The sequence below is a fragment of the Leptonotus elevatus genome, chromosome 10 (assembly GCF_054856555.1).
Source record: "Leptonotus elevatus isolate MCC_2025b chromosome 10, RoL_Lele_1.0, whole genome shotgun sequence".
Taxonomy (NCBI): domain Eukaryota; kingdom Metazoa; phylum Chordata; class Actinopteri; order Syngnathiformes; family Syngnathidae; genus Leptonotus; species Leptonotus elevatus.
The window spans coordinates 13,055,039-13,078,922 of record NC_141248.1 but is presented as its reverse complement, the minus strand read 5'-3'; the positions used below and the strand labels follow the sequence as shown (position 1 = coordinate 13,078,922).

The 23,884-nt window shown below is 41.9% G+C and overlaps 1 protein-coding gene across 5 annotated transcripts; it reads right to left on the bottom strand.

The window, feature by feature from the left end:
• Positions 1-3,030: 3,030 nt before the first annotated feature.
• On the bottom strand, positions 3,031-23,439 carry LOC147167138 (fidgetin-like protein 2). 5 transcript variants are annotated; one of them, XM_086088167.1, is made up of 5 exons: positions 23,112-23,439; positions 22,294-22,333; positions 21,828-21,940; positions 17,121-17,340; positions 3,031-6,225 (listed from the first exon to the last, which is right to left on the bottom strand). In XM_086088167.1, the coding sequence occupies exons 4-5, from the start codon at positions 17,143-17,145 to the stop codon at positions 5,078-5,080; spliced, it is 1,173 nt and encodes a 390-aa protein (XP_085944293.1). In that variant the 5' UTR covers positions 17,146-17,340; positions 21,828-21,940; positions 22,294-22,333; positions 23,112-23,439; the 3' UTR covers positions 3,031-5,077. The 5 variants fall into 5 exon arrangements, with proteins under 5 accessions (XP_085944293.1, XP_085944294.1, XP_085944292.1 ...); XM_086088168.1 differs by lacking the exon at positions 22,294-22,333; XM_086088166.1 differs by having other exon boundaries at positions 21,828-23,439.
• Between the last annotated feature and the right edge of the window lie 445 nt (positions 23,440-23,884).

Sequence of the window (23,884 nt, the reverse complement as noted above, 5' to 3'; positions counted from 1 at the left end):
ACTGTTTTTTTTAAAAACAAACAGAATAGGAGCCTTTTCGGGTTATTGCGCATGTTTACATAGCCTTACAAAATGATTATTGCCTGCATGTAAACGTAGTCAGTGTTGTTTTTGAATGTGTTGTTTGATTTTTCAGATACCCACACAAGAGGCAAGACTCGAACTGTCAAAGTAGAGTCCGGGCGTCATGCTGAATTTCCAAACGCACCCTTAGCTGCTAGGCCCTCCAAATGCTAGCTGCTAGCATCTTAGGAGCTAGCAGCAATTTAGTACACATTTCGAGTAGCAAACCAAGATGGAGTAAATTCTAGACTGATGCACTGGTCATCAAAAGGAAGCTGTGTTAAAGTGAAACATAACCAGAAAATAAACAGTAATTTAAATAAAGTAATTATGTTCAAAAGTATAGCTGTGAGTGTGCGCAGTTTAGCCACTATTAACCATTATTATTATGTTTCATTAGATCTTCATTTTTTTTAAAACACCCAGGAAACATTTGTTTTTGAGGCATCTGGAACGGATGAATTATGTTTCAGTTTATTGCAATAAGGACAATTGAAAAGCTTTATAAACTACACTACGCATTACAAGAGACTCAATGTATCGCGGTAAAAACAGCAGTCACTTGACTACATGCTAGTAAGCACATCTTAGTGCTCGGCCATTTTGGTGGCTGGAACATACGAGGAAGAGAGAGCGAGCGCGACTGAGGGAAGGCGTGGGGCTAAGCAGAGGCAGCACTGCAGTGCAGATGTATGAATGCAGTGGCCTGGGCTGAATCAGCAGCCTCACACTGTACCGTGCTCTTTTTAACACTCCCATCCTCCCACGGCGAGCAGAAAGGAAACTGCTGCTCAAGATGACGGGGGGGGGGGGGGGGGGGGGGGCACGAGTAGACAAACAAACAGTACATATGTCGCTCTGGACATACCCCTCACACTTGCATGTCTTTGTGTAAATAAATTGCTGCAGGAGGGTGTGGATGTGTAGATTGAGTCGAGGAATGTGTGTCAGGGAGAAAAGATGTGTGCGGGGATGTGGGGGACATATTTCAGGCTTACCCCTCATTCACTACTTGGGGCGGTGGTGGCGGGCGGTCGCCGGCTGACATGTGCTGAAACGTATTCATCGATGGCGGGGTTGGACCGGCAGCCGAGAATGGGAATATTTTTCTCTAGCTTTAAGCTATTCAAACGTACAAAAAAGATGCATCAACACAAGAAAACAGACACTATAGCGATACAACAAAGGACATATGCCTGTATATTCTTTGTTCTTTCCGAAAGAGAACGAATATTCCTGCAATTCACTAAATCACAGTAGTTGTGAAAGTCTTCTTCCTTTGCCTTCATGAATGTATTATACTGCCCCCCTGTGGCCAAGTCATGTACACCTGATGGAGTCACAATAAATTAATCATGAGGCTGTTTAAAACTTTTTAAAGACCCTATAAATTGAAAATAAAAATGTCTAAATTTGACACACCACAGAGAAGAGTGCTGTTAACAAGCTTGCCAAATTAAAATGAATAAAAATAATTGCCAAGTATATAAATGAGGCTTCAAATTTGTGAAAAAAATAGAGACGTTCTCTCAGCTCTCAGATGCTGTGGAGTGTACGTGGCCACTGTTTGCGAACGCGCCCTGAGTTAACTTATAAATTATGTTTGAGCCACAAAATATCCACTTAAAGTCTCCCATTAGCTGGAATACATCCCACTGAGTCATCACCGGGCTTTTCCAATCCACAGCCAGAGGCCCATAGCCACCAGCTAGCTCACAGGCTAAAAGGCTTCCGGATGCCGCAGACCATCAGTGGGCTTGTCCAATATTCCTCGCTCTATAAAATATTAGGTCAATTTAATTACCACTTAAGACCAATACAGTTACCCGAAAAACACAACATTCTTCACACTTGGGAATTTAAATAACACCAAGCTGCTCAGCAAATTGCTGGCTTGCTCGCTAGCTAGCTGAAAGCTGCAGTGGGAGAATTTGGCAAAGTAATCAAACATACTATATGTACCTAAGTGTGTCACTGGACGGCGTTTTAGCCACAGACAAAATATATGAGAGCATTTCAGCAGTGTGCATAAGAAATATAATGCTGAATGTTTTCCCCTCATACGCCCTCAAAGATAATAATAGCTGCAATGCTACCCTATACTCAAGTATTAACAATATTTAGTATTGTCATTGTGCTTCTATGATTTGAATGAAACATTTCACAGGAAATAAATAAGACTTATGGCAGCAACGAAAGCCATGTAAGCATTTATTCAAATGACTTTGTTCCAACTAACACTAAAGATGATGTCATTGTTTATCACTTAGCGCTCACCTCGGAACATTCAACACATATTCAAGAGGACCGTCCTCAACTGTCTTCCAGATATCTATCGCCTCCCAGTGGCATTTTGAAGCAAATACACTCACTTTAAGATGAAGCTGTAACACTGTCAAAACGTTGTTTTGTTTTTTTCCATTATTCTTAATGTTGTACAGTAGATAGAGGTGAACGAAATGTAAAACAGGTAAATTAATTATTAGAATGCAAAAACCTCTCAATATAATACAGTGTAATTCTACAGCGCCATATAAAATGCAGCATATTACCATTTACACCGCAAACGACAACTGCAATAGTTGCCTGAAGGTGTCGCTGTGCCACGTGTTATCTGCCTTCTGCTTTGAGTACATTAACGCTGGAATGATTTAAGAAGAGACATGCAATTGCAACAAATGGATGACCTAGTCAATTTGTTGACCTACAAAAATAATTTGGGCATGCGACCAAGCACATCCTTCTTTTAAAGCCATCTTATTTGTGTTTCTTCATTTAATAAAAGGCTGTGGTGACCGACGCCTGACCGACCGACCGGGACTAAGCCGAAAGTCAAAAAGCAACTTCTGAAAGGAATAATATGTGAGAACACAAAACACCAGTGCCACATTTAGTTGTCAACATTGTACATTTTAGTGAAAGACAACACACAAACATCAAACATTTTTGGTTTGATAGACAAAAAAGACAAAATTTAGATTTTTTGGGGTGTGGGTATACGATATCTTCATTTTCATGACATGACAGTTTTACTGAGGTAGACTATAACAAGTCAAAGTAGAGAAACATTGCTCCTAATCTGTCATATGAAAGGACATGAAATAAATATTTCCATGTACAATGTCTTCAAAATGAGGTAGAAATGGTTACAGAGAATGCACAAGATACAATGAAAAAAAGAGAAGATAACACTGAAATCCTTTTTGGGTTGAACAAAACTCACTAAATGAGAAGTTTGTGTAGCATATTGTGTGTGACACTGAAGAGCATTCAATTCTTATAGCTAAGCGCTTAAATACTTTTTAAAACACTGGGGTTTAGTTTTGTTTCACCTTTTGAATCTCTTATTTGAATTTGAAGATGTGTGACGAGGTCATGTGTCACACTTTCAATGAATTTGCTTCATGCAGCAAAAATGTGATGCTTTCGTATACAATATCCGCACACGAAATCTTACAATCAATGAGGTTCGTGCTCTTCAATTTGATTTTGCTGATTAACAAAATGGCACTAGCAAAATGATCACAAACCAACTCCTTTGTGGCGCCAATCCAACAATCTGACGCTGCAAAAAACAGAAACCCAACACTGACATTAAGACATTTTGGAAAAACATGTATTGAAAGCGTGTTTGTTTTTCGGTTATCCATCATGCGTGGTTTTTGTCTATAAAACCGTTCGCCCTGCTGCAAACTACATACAGGTCAACTAACACATAACATCATTCAACTCTCCACCAAAAATCTATAAGGGAATCTATACATGAAGAAAATATGTTTCATATATCTAAAAATGTCATCGATGTACATTATGGCATGTATTGTCCTTTCTAAAAAAAAAAAAACAATCTGAATTACATTCAACGTTTCAGGCGCTGGTACAAATATCGCCATTTTTATTCCCAGAGCAACAAAGCAGTGTGTTTGTGTGTGCATATGTGTCTGTGTGTGTGTGTGTGTAAGCATGCATGTGCTCGTGTGTGTGCATTTCCACTGTTATTGTCAATGGCCTTGTAAATTCCCTGAAGATTTCAGAGTATGCTTTGCTTTCCCACAGCTCCAGTTTTGCTCCAAAGGGCTCCCAACAAGCACTCCAAAGGTAATAACATACATTCTTCATCATCATCATCATTCTGAGGTAATAATATTCTTCCTGAGTATTCAATAACATGACGATAAATCTTCCTTTCCAGAGGCAAAAATAAAGACAATGAATCCAAGCAGGCCCATTTTTTTGCGCGCATTTACATGCCGCTCAATTGCATTGTTAAGTTCAGCAGTATGTTTGCATGATTGTTGCTCATAGTTAAGACAAAATAGAAGATGGATTCTTGTCGACGCCCCCTTTGAGCATTTGCATGTAAAACAACGTGCCCCGAAGTTGCATACTGCCAAAATACACAGGAATGAGATCCTGTATTGAAACAACTTAAAGGCCAGCTTTTATATAAGCAGCATGATTTGTATAAACAGGACAGCAGTAGCATGGAACCGGTTGAAAACAAGAGGCAGGAAACAAACAAGGGGGGCAAGGGGGGGTTCACGTATAAGAACATTCATTTCCTCAAGCCTCTCAATCTGCTACTGTATGATTGTGCTGAAGTCGTACGGCACCTTTTCAATTATTGCTCTGCTTACTTTTTGGTCAGAAATGATCTTTGTGGGCTGGTAGAGTACATTGCAGTCATTGGGCCGGTTAAAACTCATGGCCACATACAATAAAGCCCCCCCCCCCCCCCCAAAAAAAGCAACATTTCCACGGTGCTGCCACAGTAGCAGAAAGGAATAAATAGATCCTGAGAGAAGCATACATTGCAATTTTCTTTATCTATGTAGCGAATGCTCCGATAATACTCCAACAATACTCCAAAAATGCCCGTGTGTATCTTTGGGAAAACATGGATAATGAAAAGGATGAGGTATAATACATTTGAATTTTGTGCCCTCTTGTTGTTGCAAGCGATATTCAAACGTTTTTGGGGTTAAAAACCTTGGTTCCAAGCGCAAGGGAATCTTCAGTGGCCCCCGGCGGGGTCCTCGGCCCGTGTGTGCGACGCCGGTATCTTCATCGGCATCCTCTGACGAGGAAAGCTGTGCTCCCCGGACGTATTCTCCACCGCCAGGCCGGATGGCGGGCTGTAATCGCCCGTTCTGCGATAAGGGGGTGACATGAGGGGCTTCCCGGCTTTGTATGGCTGCGGGTCCGACCCGGGGCCGCTTACGTCGTAGCCGTTGCCGTGCCCGTTGCCTTTGCTGAGGCCGTTGCCGTATTTCCTGTAGCGTGATCCCTCCACCTCGGCTCCTTCTTGTCCGTCGTCTCCCATCTCAAAGGCTTTGCGCTTCAGCGGCGCTCCGGCCTCGCCGCCGCCTCCTCCGAGGCTGTGCGACGGGTAGCTGTAACCGCCCCCCACCATAGTGGGCCTGGGGGCCAGAGGGGTCGGGGCACTAATCCCTGGGGGCAAGTAGGAGGCACTGGGGTGGCTGTAAGTGGAAGAGAGGCTGTTTTGGGGATAGCAGCCCGGCGGGTAGTTGTAGACTGGAGTGCTGGCGCTGTAGCTGGGTACGAGAGTGGGCGCGGCCTGCAAAGAGTGAAGAGGGGCAGGGGGAAGTGCTGAGCCTGGCTGAGGGCAGTATCCTGAAGACAGGTAGGTGCTGTTGTAGGCGGAAGGGTAGTCCTGGGACGACGGGGCACCGCAGGAGCCAGCAGCGCTGTAACCCGGGTCCGAGGCTAAGTTACTACTCACGACAGTCACGCTTCCCGTGGTTGGGATGCCCGCGGATCCGGAGCCCACCTTGGTGCCAGTTAGCGCTTCAATTCCGGGGTAGCACTCCACGCCCTGGCTAAGAGCCCAGGGTTCCGATTCGGTTTTCAGAAAAGCTCCGGGCTCTGGGTAGGCCCCTGAAGCGGGGCGCTCGTAGGGCAGCTCCAGTCCCGAGTACTTCTCCGCGTAGCGCTTGAGAAGCGAAGAAGCGGTAAGGGCTGATATGTCGTCGCTGGCCCACGGGTAACCCGTGTGAGCGTAATTGCGGCGAGCGGCCGACACATAGGGCTCGTGTTTGTGGACAGATGGAGGGGAAGTGGTGGAGGTGACATCGAGGTGCTGCTCAGGCCACTGAGATAGAGGGGCGGCGTGCTCCGGAGACCAGTGCATCTTCAATAGACCTGTCGACAACACTGCAGTTAGTCTCATTGACATTACATACACTTGACTGACTTTGGTAGTTGGGCGGATGAAAAACGCACGGACATCTTCTGTTAGGATTTACTCATGATAGGTTGCGTGGATTTGAACTAAGTAGACATTATCGTTTTAAAGTTTTGAATCGACTCATACAATACGTCACGAATGTTGTCCATTCGCTTGTTTGGGCTTTTCACTGGGCAACTTTTGGTCTGATGACGAAAATGCCTGCGTGAGCATGCGACTTGTCTGGGTACACATCACACCAGAGTACCAATGTGCAAGTGTGAACACACCCATAGAGTATCTATAGTTGCCGGGGAAGTCACATGACTTGACTCGAGTTTGACACAAATAGCCCATTTTAGAAGTTGGGACTTACTTGGCTAAAACGTATGAAAGAGACTTGGCATTCATGGGACTCGACTTGACTTTGACTTGGAAAGTCATCCTGGCTTATAAATGTCAAAATCGGAATTATACAATATACTTGTGGTTTTTGAAAGAACATTTATTATTTTCTGTGTTGTGCACCAGGCAGTCCCAGCCACCAGTATGCCATGAGATGCATTTCTGAGACCACCTAGCTAAGCAAGCATCAACATGGAAGAACCTCCAAAGATTTTTACATTTGGATTCATGGATTGTTTTTGATCAAATTGATTAAAAAGACTATGACAACATGTAAGGTTAGCAAATAGCAACTCAAAGATAAAAGATACAAAAAATATGATGTCTTACTTTATCTGCAATTCTGAAAGCGCAGATGCATCTGAGCTAGCTAAATTAGCTTCACAGTTTAGCTAACCGATAGTGTGCCCAAGCTGGAAACCATACTATTAAAAAAACTCTGATTTTGAATGTGTTACCATAAATATGCAGCCTATACACGTTATCTGTCATTTTGAAGCCCACAGACGCAGGTAAGCTACCAAAATTAGCTTCACAGTTTAGCTAATCGATAGTGGACCCAAACTAGAAACCATACTATTAAAAAAAATGTGATTTTGAATGTGTTACCATAAATATGTATAGGCCTACACGTTATCGGTAATTTTGAAACCCGTAGACGCAGGTAAATTAGCAAAATTAGCTTCACAGTTTAGCTAACCGATAGTGGACCCAAACTGGAGACCATATTATAAAAATAAAAATAAACTGTGATTGTGAATGTGTCAACATAAATACTGTATTTATTATACACAGACACCACCTTGAGTGGGTTTACCTACTGCACTACATCAGTGCATCTGCCATATTTGAGGTAGGCGGATCTGCATGTCACCTAAAGCGAGGTAATAGACAGAACTTCTTAATCTGTGTGCACAAAGTTAATGCCTCTCATTCCCACACACGCCAATATATTTGGGAAACAGTTTGGCACCAAAAACTACAGACGCCATTTTAAATCTGATAATTACATATATTAAATCCCATATGGCCTACAGTGTACATATTTTCAATATTTATCATCTCAACGGTGTCACTTATACTGTACACTGGTATCTGTAACACAAATGTTGGGGGGACAAAAACAAAAATAACATGTATTCTTTTCTCTGACAAAAAAAAAGTCATAAATTATTCCAAATGAAAGATGGATATATAATTTCAGGTATAGTCTATAAACTGTACAAACACACAAATTAAGAAAAATACAAGTGGTCCACATCAAGCTGTGACGTTCTGCGCACCAAAGAAAACGATTCAAAGATTCAACTTTCCAGATTAAAATGGGAATATTTTGCTCTCGAGGAGATTAGGAAGCAAAGTGTCATCCCGGTTAGCTGAGCATCATGTCAGCGCTTAGCCTATGCTCTTCCACACCATCTCATTGAGGCAGGGGGGACAACTGTCCTAATCTTTATGAGAAGCTGCCAACATAGCCCCCGGCCTGGTCGCCACGGCGATAAGCCTCCATTGGCCGCAGCACTGTCCTCTGCCTTTGCCTCTCTCACATTGGGGCCATTGTTGTCTCTCAGCGAGTCTCCCAGTCAACAAAGCCACCCCCACCGAGCGTATGATCTAATTCGGCCCAAACCTCAGGGGTCGTGCTGGACAGGGGGCCGAGCGTGGGCGGCGTCATTTGTGGCGGGCAACCACAGTACTTTGTCATTCGGCATGCTGACAGTAGCACTTGATTCAGCAGTCCAAAAAGTGTGTTCAATGCGTGATTGTACACACTTTCACAAGCAGAGCGACCCTTGACTGGCTTCCACATGACTAGCATTAGGCTGACATTCCATACATTGTGGGGGATTTTAATCTAGGCTTGGGCCAGAGGGGCTTCTGACAGAAAGTTTCCTACACAGAAGAGCATTTTCTGTTTCATGGAAACTGAAGAAAATATATCAAAATGCTAAATGCGTGTGATGATGGTGTATAAATTAAGCATCTGTCTGGGGAAAAAAAAAAGTGATATGAACATTCCTAAATGATTGAGTAATTGAATCATTGCTTCATGACTAATTTAGTAAATGTTCCCGTTTTTTAACCTCTACCAAGGAAGTTACATTTAACCTTTAGGTTAATATTTATTAGGGGTGTCAGGCAATTAAAATTTGTAATCGTAATTAATCGCATGACTTCAATGGTTAACACCATAAATGTACAATAAAATCTACAATAGTTTTCATACTCTTGTTAACATAAAAGTGGGGGGAAAATGTTAAACTAATAGAAATATGGCTGCTTCCTTTAGTCATTGATACAGTAATGTTATAATAATTCATAAAATTGAGTTAAAATTAAAAAGATGTACTGCACTGTAAAAAAAAAAACCCCGAGTGTGATACTAATTTGTGTTTAGGTTCTTTTTCTGCCACTAGATGGCATAATTGCATTTGTAAGGCGTTGGTGACCGCTCAGTGCATTTTTCTTTTCATATTAAGAGCTATCTAATCTTTAACATGAAGTAATTTGTAAAATTATGAACATTTTTTAAATTGTAAAATACAACTTGGCCCCAGTCTCCACAAATATATGCATTATTAGATTTTATTACTGTTAAATTTTGACGTGGCTTTGTCTGCTGCGTTGCAACTTTTTCCCCCAGTACAGGCTTTCCAAGTAAGCGTCAATAATTTGATATACCTAATAGTTATGCATACAAAAAGAAAGACAAACTTTAGACACATTTAAATGTGTACAATTAGGACTATTTGACCTTGGAGGAGGTCCTTAATCCACTTCCAGTTCACTGCATTGTTTAAAGGAATTAAACAGCTCTTCAACTCTGTGGAATGTTTGTGTGTTTGGTCATTTAAAAAAAAACACACACGTGCACACACTTGCTCATTCGACTTTGACGCTGTCTACATGCAGATTAGTGCCGGCCGTGTCACATGGCCACCAGGACCACCAGATGGGCCTCTAAACGGTCCACATGTTGATCCCTAAATTAAATGATCCTTCAGCCCAATAATCCTGCTCATCCAATCCAAGGATGGCAGCGCTCTCGGCCATCACAAGCCCCGCCCAGGATCGGAGAAATCCTTACACTCTAGGGAATTCCTGATCATGGCGCTGACCCATACACGGAGACAATTATCTCAAAAAGACACACACAAACAAACAGAAGTATATGAAAAAAAATAACTTTTTGACTTTTTTTTTCTTTCAAAAAGTTATTCATATTACTGGAAGACCTTCTTCAGTGTTTTCTCACATTTCCATTACCATGAATTGATTGGGTCAACATGAGCGCTTGACTTTGCTGTGAAAGTCTACAGCAGGAGTCAGCAGCCTTTCCTATCAAAAGAGCCATTTTAGGGCAAACAAATATATATATTTTTTAATCGGTCTGAAGCCGCAAAAAAATAAAAAATTGTTATGAAGGAAACAGTGTGTGTTAAAGTTAGCCTAATGTATTGAGGGCTCAAGAGCTAATTAGAACTAAAACACAAAATTGTGCAGCATCCAATACTTTGACATTCATTTTCTTCTTCCTTTCGTATTTAGTTTTTGGATTTGTTTCTTTGTAATTTTTCATACTTCGTTTTTTCATAAAAAAAATTACTTTTCTGCCTTTCTGTCAAATTTTTGTGGGCATTTTATGGTAATTATCAGGATTTATTTTTGGACATTTTAAAGTTACTTTTTGAATGTTTTCTTTTCAGTTTTTTTATTTTTATTAATACTTTTCTGACAACTACAAAAACATTTCATGGTAAACTTCTGCCTTTCTTTTGTTTTTGGACATTTTAAGTTACTTTTTGAACATTTTCTTTTCTGCCTTTTAAATTAAATTCTCTGACGTTTTTGGTAATATCAGGGACAATTTATGGTAATTTTCTGCTTTTCATCTTCCTTTGTGGACATTTTGCTGGTCACTTTTTGGACATGTTTAGGTAATTTTTTTTTACTTTTTCAGGGTTTTCTGACAACAAAATTTGGACTGACATTTTTTTGAATATTTATTTATTCATTTTTATCTAAACTATTAATTCATTTGAAGAATATTGCATCTACAAAAAATACAAATAAATATGTAAAAAATATGTATTAATTTCTAAAAAAAGAATTTTTTTAAGAGATCCACAGGGAGCCACAGGAGAGGGACTAAAGAGCCTCATTTGGTTCAGGGGCCGCAGGCGTCTTTATTCAGTTATTAAAATTAGTAACAAAAGTGTGTTTGAGAGCAATATGAGATGTTTTATTTAGCATCCGTGTTAACATTCAATTTCCCCATTTGCAGCTATATGTATGTACCAACATATTGCGTAGCACAATATCCATACATTTAAACAGCTCCCACTGATTGCAGGCAAATAGTTTAAATCTCCTCTCATCCCATCTTCAGCACTGGCAGATGGCCCATAATCGATTAAAAGACATATTCGAACCATAGTAATCTAGTGTGACCTGAAATCCTCATCCAAATTCAGCAGAATGGAATGTAAAAACCGGGAGTGGATCACAGAGCTCAGACGCTGGGAGATGGAGTTGGAGTGTGTGCAGACTGGGAAAGCAGACTAATGAAGGATTAGCGCACATACGGCTTTATCTCAGTAGTGTCACAATCTGACGCTCGCTCGGCCAGACAAACTGAAGACATCAACAGCACCACTGGAGGGCTTGGAACCTCCATCGAGTAATTGTGAGGTATGTCTACAAGCGCTGTATAAATATTAATCATGCTGCATGCTTGAAATACAACATACGCTGATTGATAGGAGGGAACAGCATAAACAGCATTACATGACCCGTGGACACTGATTAAAATACTTAAAATTAAAATGAGCTAAGGATGTTCGATACCAGTACTCAACTCTACTGATACCACTTTTGATACTTAAAATGTCCTCCAAAAAAAAACAATGACAAATTAAAGAAAGACCAATAAAGCATGTTTCTTTAAAAGTGCATTAAATTAATGACAAATTTCTATTTTTGTTATTTGTAATTTCTAATTCCTGATCGTAAAATGGCCACAAGACACAAACCGATACCTTGAAATAAGGCCGGGTATCAGCCCAATACCGATGCCTGGTATCAGTACGCGCCCATCCTAGCCTTTAACAATTATCACTTGCCATAATTTTATTATCGTCATTACATTACGTTACAGCACTGTGTATAGTTGTTGTTTTAGCAGTACAACTTGTAGTCATTTGTATTTTTATATTATATTTTAAAAATTCATCATAACTTGCAAGGATGTGGGAAAAGTGAACATAATCAAGAGGATTCTAATTTACTTAACGTTTACAACTTTGTATGCGTCTTGTAAAATGTCAACTAATACAGCCTTGTACAGTCAATTCAAGTTTAAACTGTGACCAGGGAGGGAAGAAACCATTTTGTGCTACATTTAGCATGCAGTGGAAACCATTCCTAACATCCCCATGACAACAGTTACCTGTACCTGTCTGACAATCAAAACTGGTCATTATAACCATATTCAAGGCAAAATTAATCTTAAATCTTGTATTGAATCTCATTAGATTCTGCAAGTGTACATGCATAACCTGTGACCACCAACCTACACCATTAAAGAGGAAGTCAACCTTCAACATTTCTTGACAAGTATATGTTATATGTGACCTCACCAGTCTAAACATGACATTCTGATTAATATTACATTTGTGGAATATGAGTTATGAAGCAAAATCCAGCCATTTTTATCCATCTCATGGAGCGGCCATTTTGACACTTACTGTCAACTGAAGATGACATCACACTTGCTTAGGGCTCTGGCTACGACCAATCACAGCTCACCTGTTTTCTGAAGCTGAGCTGTGATTGGTTGTTACCAGAGACCTGAGCAACTGTGATGTCATTTTAGCAAGTGGCAAAATGGCCGCCTTCTGATATTGATTTTTAAAAAAAATGCTGGATTTTGCTGCTTAACTCATATTCCACTTACTCAATATTAACCAGAATACCGTATTTAGACTAGTGGGGCTGCATGGAACATATTATTGTCAATATTTTTTTTTTATGGGGGGGGGGGTGACTTCCCCTTTAGTACTGTAATTCCTGCAGCGGTATCTCCACACTCAACTTCACAAATTTTCCAATTGAAGTGAAATGTATTTCAATTGCAGTGACCCATTAAAAGTGCCGATGTGTGCTGGAGCATCAGACATCTGTGTCGGAGGGAGGGTATTAGGGTGCGTATGGGTGTGCGGTGGGGGTTAGCCCAGGAATTAGGAGGGATGAGTGAGGGAGCCCCGGCCCTAATCTAGCAACTGGTGTTGGCTTGGAACTTGTAGAGAGCCCTCCATTCTTGGCCACGCTTGGCTTAGCAGCAGACAAAGATGAGAACTAAGCCGGCTTGGTACTGTGACAGCTTTCCTTAATCAGTGTGATCATCATACAGTCGTACTGCCAGTTTGATGCACATCACACGTCTATGGGCGCATGGATGACACCTTCACGGGGAATACCCACTCATGGTTCAGCAAACTTGAACTAAATGGCGCTCGGTGTACTGCGGTCATTTCAAGTTATTGGATGTTTGGTCCGCAAGCGGGCATAATGTAATAGGATGGTATGCTGGGGCTCAACTTTCTCATGGCCATATCTTTCAAGGAGAGCTCTATATAGGCTTAATCTAGATTCTGTTTAAGAGCAGGTCCCAATAAATACTTGACAATCCAGCCTGTTTGAAGTTGTCCGCCATGACGAAAAGTGTCCCTCTCGTGCACGACACTTAAATTGAATGAGAGGAACTGCTTTGATTGGCAGTATATCAAGTTGGCTGTGTTCACACCCACAACGGTGAAACACCAAAATATACCAACATTTGGTCTAACCTGCCCCAATAACTTCTCACGTTATTATTTCATCTTGAATAGATTGCATTTGACACCTCACACAATGAATTGAAAACAGTTTTTTTTTTCAAATAGTCTGGGACTGGCATTTGCATCATCCTCTTATAACCTGCGCCAAGATTACACATTTACCATATATTTTGGAGTATGAATTCCAATACAACAGAATAAGTTATCATATAAGTTATGCTAAAGAAGGTGGCAGCAATGCAGCAAAAGTATTTGCCAACTGCCAAAAGAAAGTAGAAGAAAAAAATTGAAGAAGTCAAATATGAAGAAAAAGAAGAGGAAGAAGTTGTCATAGCAGCTAATGTGTGACATACTGCTAGTTTAGCAGGATAATTGATTGCTTTGAATTCATCTGGACAGAATGTTTATTGATAAAGGCTACTTTTGTCAATATCCCATGGAGGGAGGTCTCAAAGGAAGTGGGCGTGCGCTTAGTCCGCAGAGGCGGTGCGGGGGTGGGGCCGTACGCAATGACGTCAAACCGTGCCAACGGCTCGTTTTCTCAGGTTGGGAGGGGCTGGTGCTTGGAGAGCAGAATAACCTAGAATTTCTCATACAGGGGGCGAATGGAGGAAAACACAACTTTGGTCATGTTTTTGGTGAGGAATTAACATTTTAACATGACTAAAAGCTCCAAAAAGTTGATTTTTCATGTTGCAGTCCCTGTAAGGTAAGCAATTTTAAAAATTTAAAATTTCTTGAACTGGTTCGCTGCCCTCAACACCATTAGGGAACAGAGATTTTGGGTTAGAGTCCAAGCTCTAATTTCAATATACACAGGTCGTACCACAAGACTAGCCAAACCATGGAAAAAAGTGTGACTTATTGTCTAAAAAATGCGGTAAACTGCTTTGTTGTTACTTCAAATAATCAAATGCAAATTCAATGGAATCCCTGGAGTCGATTGACCCGCAGTACAGTTCAGTACTGGACTAGAGAACATGTGAAGTTGCATAAAACGACCTGCAAGGCTTCAGATGGTTAACACTTATGATAACTAAGTATGTTGAAATATAAATTAAAACATTGCATATTACAGTTAAGTTATATATAATCACCCGAATAATACATCTTAAAAGGTTTACGCAACATCCAACAAGAAGGCCCCAAAAACCAAGAGCTGTATTCCCACATGTAAACGTGAATGTGATTTGAGTTACAGTTTAGTAGCACAACTACAATGTCCTATGGCTTCAAATATCACAGAAGATAACCGAACATGTTGAGGCAGGAGAAGCAGAACGACTTTACATGAAGTGGAAAAGTAGCACTTACGCTATCGCATGCGTTTTGTTGGATGGCTGACCTCAGCAGGAATGAAAGCACTCATCAATACAAGTTCTACCACCAATGTATTAAACTCAATTACATCCTCTAATTGATTCATTCAATAGATTGACCAAGAGTGATGCAAGCACTTTTTTTTTTCAGAATAATCTGGTATTCTCATCCATCGAAATGATAAGCAGAACATAAATTATGCAAGTCACGGGTGTTTGCAGGAGCAAACTGGACCCGTAGTCCACTGCATGGTCAGTTTGAGTAATTAGGGGCTAATTAGATGAAAGTAGATGTGGGGGAAGGGTCTGAGAGGGAATGGGATTTGGGGGGTTGTGAAGCATCAGAAGTGGCTGTGGAAGGGGGGCAAAAACACACACACACATGCGCACACACGCACGCACGCACGCACACACCAGGAGTTGTTGTTTCTTGTACTCCACTCCCAATAAACAAAAGTCTTTCATTTCCGACCGGACGGACATTTGCATGTGAAGCGCGCCTTTTGGTGCGGGTGTCCTGTTCTGCTGGCAAACAGACAGAAAGAGACTCCTGGTCATTTTTCAGATGAGTCAGGCTGCTGGAATGCCAGGAATCTAACCTGCGATCTATTTACACAGCACATATCCTCTCTCTGTCCATGCGCCGCACACATGTACTGTCCACTTCCACAGAGAGGGACTGTACTAGTACATAGTGCTGATAAATGACCTCCACCGCCCCAACCGGCCCAGTTTGCACATTACTGGGTCATTTAGGCTAGTTAAAGACTTCACACTACCGCGTCGAGCCATATAGAAGACATCAATGGGAGGAGAGGGATATTAATGAAGAGAGTAATGCAGCGTTATCTCCTTTTGCTTGCAAAGGGGGGGCTGCATTGTTATGTAAGTCGTGAGCAAAGTCCAACATGAGGAGCTGCTTTCTTCTAGGCCACCAATATATTATGTCATAAGAGAATTGTTGACACTAATCTCACAACAATCAATATTGCTTTCCATTGCTTCCATTTTCTACTTGAGCTTTTTCTTCCAGGCAGCCTTCTCTTCTCACTATTGTAAAAGACGACTGTGTCCGAGCCTGTGTGGTCAGTTTTCCCCTTCCCCCATCACTTCATGTCTCCCACACACAAACACACGCACACACACGCACACACACACACACACACTCACATGTGGCAGAGGCCGGCCTGGCCCCCTTTTGCTTATTGTGTCCACTCATATATCAGGCTGCAGCTGACCAGTCCCTCCTCACGTCCTCTCCATCTGCCCTTCGCTGTGCTCTTTTTGCCCCTTTCACGAGCACGTCTTTGCCATGACATCTAATGAGGACCTAAGATGTGCTACAATTTGCTAAACAAGCTGCTTTAATTGTAATAGAAGCCTAAAGTGCGAGTGTGTGTAGGCGGAGGGCATGTTAATGCGCGCTACAATACAGGACTAATGAGAGGCTGTTGACACCTTCTTACTAACAATCACACAAGCGCTTTCATCCCTGGTAACTGGCCACTAAAAAAGGGTATACTAGTAACATAACATCACTCTTTTGATGTCACATTGTGATAAAGATGACCTGGAATTCAACGTACATGTCGTATTTGGACCCTTAAAAAAAATGAGGAAATCTAACAAGAAGATGTGAGTCTTTTTTGAAGGGAGGAATGTGACAGATGCACGCTAGCACGACTTGTGTCTAGCCTAAAAAAGACCCCCCCCCCCTCAAGTACCCTTCAACCATCTTACATTTCTCACCTCTACTTGGCATTACTCGATGAAAATGTGAAAATAAATTCCTGTTGCATTATTCCAATCAGGTTAGCAGCGTAATCCTGTTAAAGCTAGCCCTAATCAATAGTCCAGTCAATCAATATAAGCATATTCATCAGCCTGTATAGCAACCTCTGCTGATTAACACAAGAGAGTACTGCATGGTGTTGTTTGAAGTATTGAAATATTGCATAGAAAATATGTCACTTTTCCCCCCCTGGCCTTCCCAGTATAGTAAAGAACCCCTGTAACAATTAGGGATTGTTATATACAAACCAGCAAATGTTTTGCTGTTGTGAACATATTAGAACAGACATCTTATTGTCTGAGCGAGTGTCTAAACAAACTGCACTACATTCACACGAAGGAGCTGAAAAAAAGAGGAGAAGCTGCACACGTTCTGTGAAATTCCTCAATGCAAAGCTGGAGACTCAGCTGTAAAAGCCATTAGCATGTCTGTCCAGGCTACACCGCTCCCCAGATGACCCCCTAAAAGTGATAACGGCCCAAAACAGATGATCTGCAAAATGTTTGGAAACTTACTGTAAGGGATGACAGGACTGAGCATTCTGCAGCCCTGGCCCCAGGTAAGGAGGACAGGACCGGGTCCACTTGGTGCTAGTGGGAGCTCCGCTGCATGTTGCAGGACCCCCCCCGGGCTACGGTCGGTTGGGTGGATAGATGCGAGCTGGGCTAGTGAGCGGACCCCCGCACCTTTCCATGGTTCATCTCACACCTGGAGACAGCTGGGACACACGGCCACCTGAGGAACGCGCACAGTTTAATGTCAGATGGAGAGGGAGAGAGAGACTGGCTCGGAGATACGTATGCTTAAAATATTCAAAAAGTGACTAAAATTCTGCTTTTTGCAACCGAGCTTGCCCTCTCACTGCTTTCAGTTTCTGTCATTTTTGTCCTGCTGAATGCTAACAGATGGACGGCTTGCTTGTACGTGTGGCCACAAAAGCACACGGTTAGCCGGCAGGTAAGTTTCTAATCCTTTAAAAGACCAGATGCACACAACACATTCACATGTCCAACCATTTTTCCCCCTCAAACAAATGAAAAAGTGACATTTGAAGAATGTACTCAACATGAACACGAGTTCCAGCCTCGAGTCCTTTCCATCCCCTGGTTTGACCTTACACGGGGTAAACTCGTTGGAGGCAACAGCATGTATAGTGGAATCGTACCACACATGGGAACGATCAGATCACATGAGGAGCGCATAGCACAACATTTCCAAGCTAACGCTCCAAGTTAGCAAACGATTACTGACCTGATCATGTCTGTATCTGCTTGCCAAAAATGTGAAAAGTAATCCACAAAACAAGCGTTGAGCCCGAGAGAGTGTATGAAGTGTGGGTGTGTGTATGTGTGTGTACTGTGTATGTCCGCACTCCCTTCTGGGACCATATCTTTTTCTCCTCCACTCCCTCGATCGCCCTTCAGCCTCCCTCCCTCCCTCTCTGGCCTAGTGACAACAGAGCAACACATACATCCCCTCCCCCAACTGCACAACCCCTCCCCCTCTTTTGTTAAAACTATTTCAGCAGGAAAAGAGAGAGAGGGAAAGAGAGAAAGGAGGGGGGGGGGGCAATCATGCTATGTCAGAGAAGAGCCAGTTCCCCCTGCAGTGCATAAATATGTGCATGCATTTTTTAGAACACTTTGATGGATGAGCATGAATACGGACACACATGACTAAAAAATAGTGAATTTTCTCCTCGGCTGACCACATGAGAAGTTCAGTTATTGTCAATGACTTCTATTGATCAGTTGCATTGATCGTAGTATTGTTGGGTGGGCGGGGTCGCAACGACCATGTCAATATTACCTAATTCCTGATGTAACCCCATCCCCCCCTACAACACATCCACGGGCAAGAGCAAATGACCCCAGCTTTGGCCTCAAAGGTTTGACTAGAATGTGGGTTAATTTCCTCACCTGTAACTCACCATCCATTCCCCTTCATGTATGTAAAGTGATTAATTTCCATTTGTTGATGTCTTCGCCGCACTCTCGTGTCCTCTATTTTGCTTCGCGCCTCAAACATGGAAACGCAGCTGTGGTTCTGCATTTAGAGTTATGGTGTAGGCGGGACAAGCCGGTCAACTCCTCATGTTACTCCGCTGTAAACAGTCACGGCTCAGCAGTACACAACACCAGGCGCTCGGCCAATACGCACACACATAGGCACACGCATTCACGCACAAAGACGCAATGACTCTTCCATTCAATCGGATTAAATAAACTTTGTGGAGTTTTCATTTTAATAGTATTTGTCATTACCGCAGGGGTGTATTTATTCTTGTGTTTGGTGCTAAATTTAATCTTGCATCACTAAAAATATTACTGCTGAAAGAGGGATTTATCCATCAATTCATTTTCTATGCTGCTTATCCTCGAAAGGGTCACGGGTAAACTGGGGTCAATGCCAAGTGACCTTTGGGCAAGAAGCGTGGTACAATCTGGATGCCAGCCAATCGCAGGGCACGTTTAAACAAACACCTATTGACAATTTAGTCTTCAAGGAACCAAACAGGAGTGTTTTTTGGATGTGTGAGTTTGATTGCAATAATTCTATTCTAATTCTATGCGTCTCCACTCATCTAAACACGGCACTCTGTTTATTATTGCCTTTGCGGAGTATGAATTAAAAGAAAAATCCAACCGTTTTAATCCATCTCTGGCGGCGGCCATTTTAGCGACTTGCTGTCGACTGAAAATGACATCACAGTGCCTTGAGGGCTCAGCTTGTGAATGTCACATGACCAAAGCCAGAAAACAGGTGAGCCGTGACGAGTCGTTACCTGAGCCCTTGGGCACTCTGGTGTCATTTTTAGCCGGCAGTAAGTGGCTGTACAAGACAAAATGGCTAAAAGGCAAAAAGCAGCCGCTAAGCAAGTCACAAAATAGTAAATAAATAAATACAATTTGGATAAACTAAAATGTTTCAGTTTAAAACAGTTTCAAGCTTCGTTTATATTTATGCATAATAATTTTGTATTGTACCGGGACTTTTAGGCAACAAATTCTATACAAAATAATTTTGTACGGTATTGGATGTTTTTAGACCACAAAAAATGTACTTAAATGTAACAGACAATCGCCTCTAACAGACAACCCCTTCCCCCAATCAGTCCTTCGATTTGTATTTTCTGCCCCCCCCCCACCTCCTTTCTTTCTTTTTTTCTTTTCTTTTTTAAAACATGGTCATCTGACAAGGGGCAAACAAGGTCAAGGAATCAGTAGAATTTTATACACACTTAAAGGGAAAGTCAACCATAAACATTTCTTGACAATAATATGTTATATGTGACCTTATCAGTATAAACATGACCATTTGTGGAATATGAGTTGTGTAGCAAAATCCACCTGTTTTTATCAATCTCAGGGGGCGGCCATTTTGCTGTCCACTAAATATGACATCGCAGCTGCTCAGCGCTCAGGTAACGACTAATCCCAGCTCACCTGTTTTCTGAAGCTAAGCTGTGATTGGTTGTTACCTGAAACCTGAGCAACTGTGATGTCATTTTCACTCGACAGCAAGTGGCAAAATGGCCGCCTTCTGATATTGATAAAAAAACGCTGGATTTTGCTGTTGAAACTCTCATATTCTGCAATATTAACCAGAATACTATATTTAGACGCGTGGGGCTGCATAAAACATATATTTGTCAATAATATATTTTTGGGTTGACTTCCCCTTTAGAAAGCAATAAGCATGTATATTTGTTTTTTACATTATACACTGTACGTGTGTCTACATCGCTTGTAAAACATCTCACTTTCACCCCTTATTTTGTACAGTAGCGTCAACCAGAAAGTATGGTGGCCTTCAAGGGCGAACTGGTAAACTCCTCATCTCGACTGTACACCAGCATGATCATGACCAACGTTGTGTAATATTGACTACCTTATGAGCGTTTGCCTCAGGTTTCATTATAATAGTCCAGACTAACTAACATTAGTTTCTTATAATCAAGTCTGTGATGAGTATTTCTTCTTTAATATTTTCCACATCTGCAATTTAATGCATGATATCATGCTCTAGTCCAAAAGCACTTTGACTTGAAAAGACACCATTGAAAGGTTTAGATGAGTAAAAACCTCATGCGGCGCTCAGCTTTTTCACATTTACGTGCTTTGCTGACAGACACTGAAAAAAAAAAGAAGAAAAAAGCCACACTGTTGTTTTCCAGGGAAGGAAACAATGCATCTAAACAATCCCACAATGTGCTGCAGGGGCTGTTCTTTTCATCATAGATAAGGCAGCGTTGAGCTGAAGCTTCCAGATGTGCTCTCTCGTTACAGAAGAAGCACCTTCGCATGTCGCCATGTGGCCCCAAGCGGGTCAGCGGAACAAAGTGGGAGCGAGGCTGGGGGGTGGTGGGTGGAGTGTAAAGGCTACAAAGAAGTGACGAAGATAGACCTATCAGCAGTTTACAAGACTTTGCTTGGTGTGGCTCTTGTGCTGCAAATGCACTTCGGAACACATGTATTGACACACGCATAAGGCCGTGCTGGAAACCGCACGTGATGGTAACCCTACCCTTGGTCTTTTCGGCCCCCGTGGGTGGGATAGGTCACATGATAGTACCCTGGAGAAGCTCAGCTGTTTGCCACTCTAATTCTGTCTCAAGCAGCTGAGCACTGGCCTACTGCTCCACTGAACTGTCCCAGTAATTATAATAGGGCGTGCATGTGTGCGCGCGCACGGGTGAGGCGGGGGTTAAACATGACACACAAATCTTTTTTAAACTGGACTGCCTGAATACGAACGTCATGCCCGCCAGCTCAGTGTTTGTACATGAACTGATGTAAAGGGTGAAATGTGCAACAACAAAAGAAAAGGAGGGCACAAACAGGAACAGGATATCTGATAAACGAAGAGGAAATGTAACGGAAACGCGCCACTGTGTCACTGCGCTCAAACGATAAGGCTTTTTGAAAATAATATTAGCATCTTTAATACCATGATTAAATATATACAGTGTATATTAGGGGTGGGACAGTACAGGTAACCCATGGCTACCATCATATCAATATCATAAGACTATTATGGTTGCATCTTTTAAAGATTCAGTGGATTAAAAAACAATACGGACTCTATTCTGAAAAAAAAAAAAGAGGAGCTGCAAATCCAAACTCGCGTGCGCAGCAGCACGTGTGTGGAAGAAGTCCCATGTCTTTCTTATGCATGTTCCCCCTATCATCAAGTGCAGAATGTCAATTAGCTGAACTCACTTGCCAAGTCCTCTGCGTCTCCTCGAGGTTTAATGGCACCGCTCTGTCTCAATGATTTCCAATTATAGACGACAGCAGTCTCACACGGGCAGGCTTATGTGCAAAGAGTTGCGCTGAGGAGGGAAAAGGACAGAAATTAAGGTTTGAAACAAAGTGTTCCATCTACAAAACGGCCTTCTTTGCAAGAGTGCTCTTAAGCACATAACCCGCATTGCCATGCTCCATGTTAAGAGTGGCTTATTGTTCTCAGATATAGAGGACCACAATATCCCAGCCTGGTAATAGAGGTTAGATTAATTGCTGACAAATCTGTATTCAGCAGTTCCTTTTTTCTCTTCGTGACAGATTTATGACAGAGATTGATGGAGGGGAGGGCCAGCCCAGAGCTGCTGCCTCTGTTCACTGAGAAAAGCGCACCACAGCTCACTGGGTCCAACAAGAGGCAAATAAGATTAATTTGGCTTACCCGCATGCGGCAATGTTGTCTTTGAACGTGGAGTAATGTTCTGTTCTTGATGACGGGTGACGTCACAAATAGATGTCATGGCAAAACAATCAGCAAAAAAAAATTGAGAAGACATTTTGAACGTCATATGACATAACCCAACAATCGCTTTGAGAGTTAGGGTGTTTTTTTTCTGCTTGCAAAGCAGCAGAATGTCTGTTAACTTTGTGGCGTGTTTAACATGGGTTGACCATATTTTGATTTCCCCAAAAAGAGGACACTCAACCCGTCCTCAAAATATGTAGCTAAATGATACTGTTTCCTTAAAGATACCATAGATTGTAAATATTTTTTAACATATGCCTCCTCTGTGTGGGTAGAAAGTAAAGCTAATTCTCATACGTTTGATAAATGAATAAATAATGATCTAAGCGCAATCATGTCTCCAGTTTGCGAGCGCTACCAGTGAGCTAAAATTCTGGGTCACCAATACAGCTTTAGATCTTATTTCAAGTATATATTTATAGCATAAGTAAGAAGAAAAAAAAAGAAAGAAAAGTAAGTAAGTATATATTTCTTTAACACACTTATATAACCTTATATAAAAAAAATACAGCGTAGTCCATCTCCTATTTGTCCCGCAATGAAAATCTGACATTTTCATACATTTATAAGAAGAAAAAAATAAATGGACGGCCAGATACGGCCTAAAAAAAGTAGACATGTCCAGACAAAAGACGACATTTGGTCACCCGAGACTATTGCAGAAGTGGTTGTTAAGTGTGTCTTTTGAACGCGCTACATAACTAGCTAGCTAGCTAGCAGTAGCTAGTAGATACCTGTAGGTGGAGCTCGCAAGATAGATGGAAAAGATAGATAGCTATCATAGATTAGGTAGATAGACATACAGACAGACAGACCTAGCTCGCTAGCCTAGCAAGACAGACAGCGCTAGCTCATGAGCCTAGCCAGACAGAGCTAGCTCACTAGCCTAGCAAGACAGACAGATATAGACAGATAGAGCTATAGATAGATAGATAGATAGATAGATAGATAGATAGATAGATAGATAGATAGATAGATAGATAGATAGATAGATAGATAGATAGATAGATAGATAGAGCTAGCTAGCTAGCCTAGAAAGACAGGTCTGGTCTCTGTTTAAACTCAAGAGGTGAAAAGCCATCTAAAATGCCCCGCTCACCCCACTCCTCCACTGTGATGTCACAGCCAACCTCGTTGCTAATTGGCCGAGGCCACAGCCCGCCAGCTGTTTGTAATCATCAGTACTGGGAGTGGGGATCACATGACACCCTCAGGCTCAGCGTGCACATTTAGATATACATAAAGGGTGCTGTGCATCTTTAACCCGGTAGGCCTGCCTTCCCACAGGCTATTCCTCTGCAGCGAGGATCACCTCCAGATGTGCACGCTGCTCCCACCTCAAGGATCAAATGTGGGGGAGGGGGGTGTCACAAGGAGCAAGGAGGGAAGCATATGGAAGGAGATCCTGCAGGTTAGGTAAGCAAGAAATAGACAAATGGGTATGGTGTGACCTCACAGAATCTGGGGACAAATGTTCTTGATAAGGGTTGTGGCTGCCCCCTTGTGG

Excerpts from the sequence above, each read along its gene's own strand:
- LOC147167138 (XM_086088166.1), bottom strand. The coding sequence starts at position 17,145 with ATGCTCAGTCCTGTCATCCCTTACA. Across the intron at positions 6,226-17,120 it reads CAGTCCTGTCATCCCTTACA|GTCTATTGAAGATGCACTGG; the intron begins GTAAGTTTCCAA and ends TGTTGTCGACAG.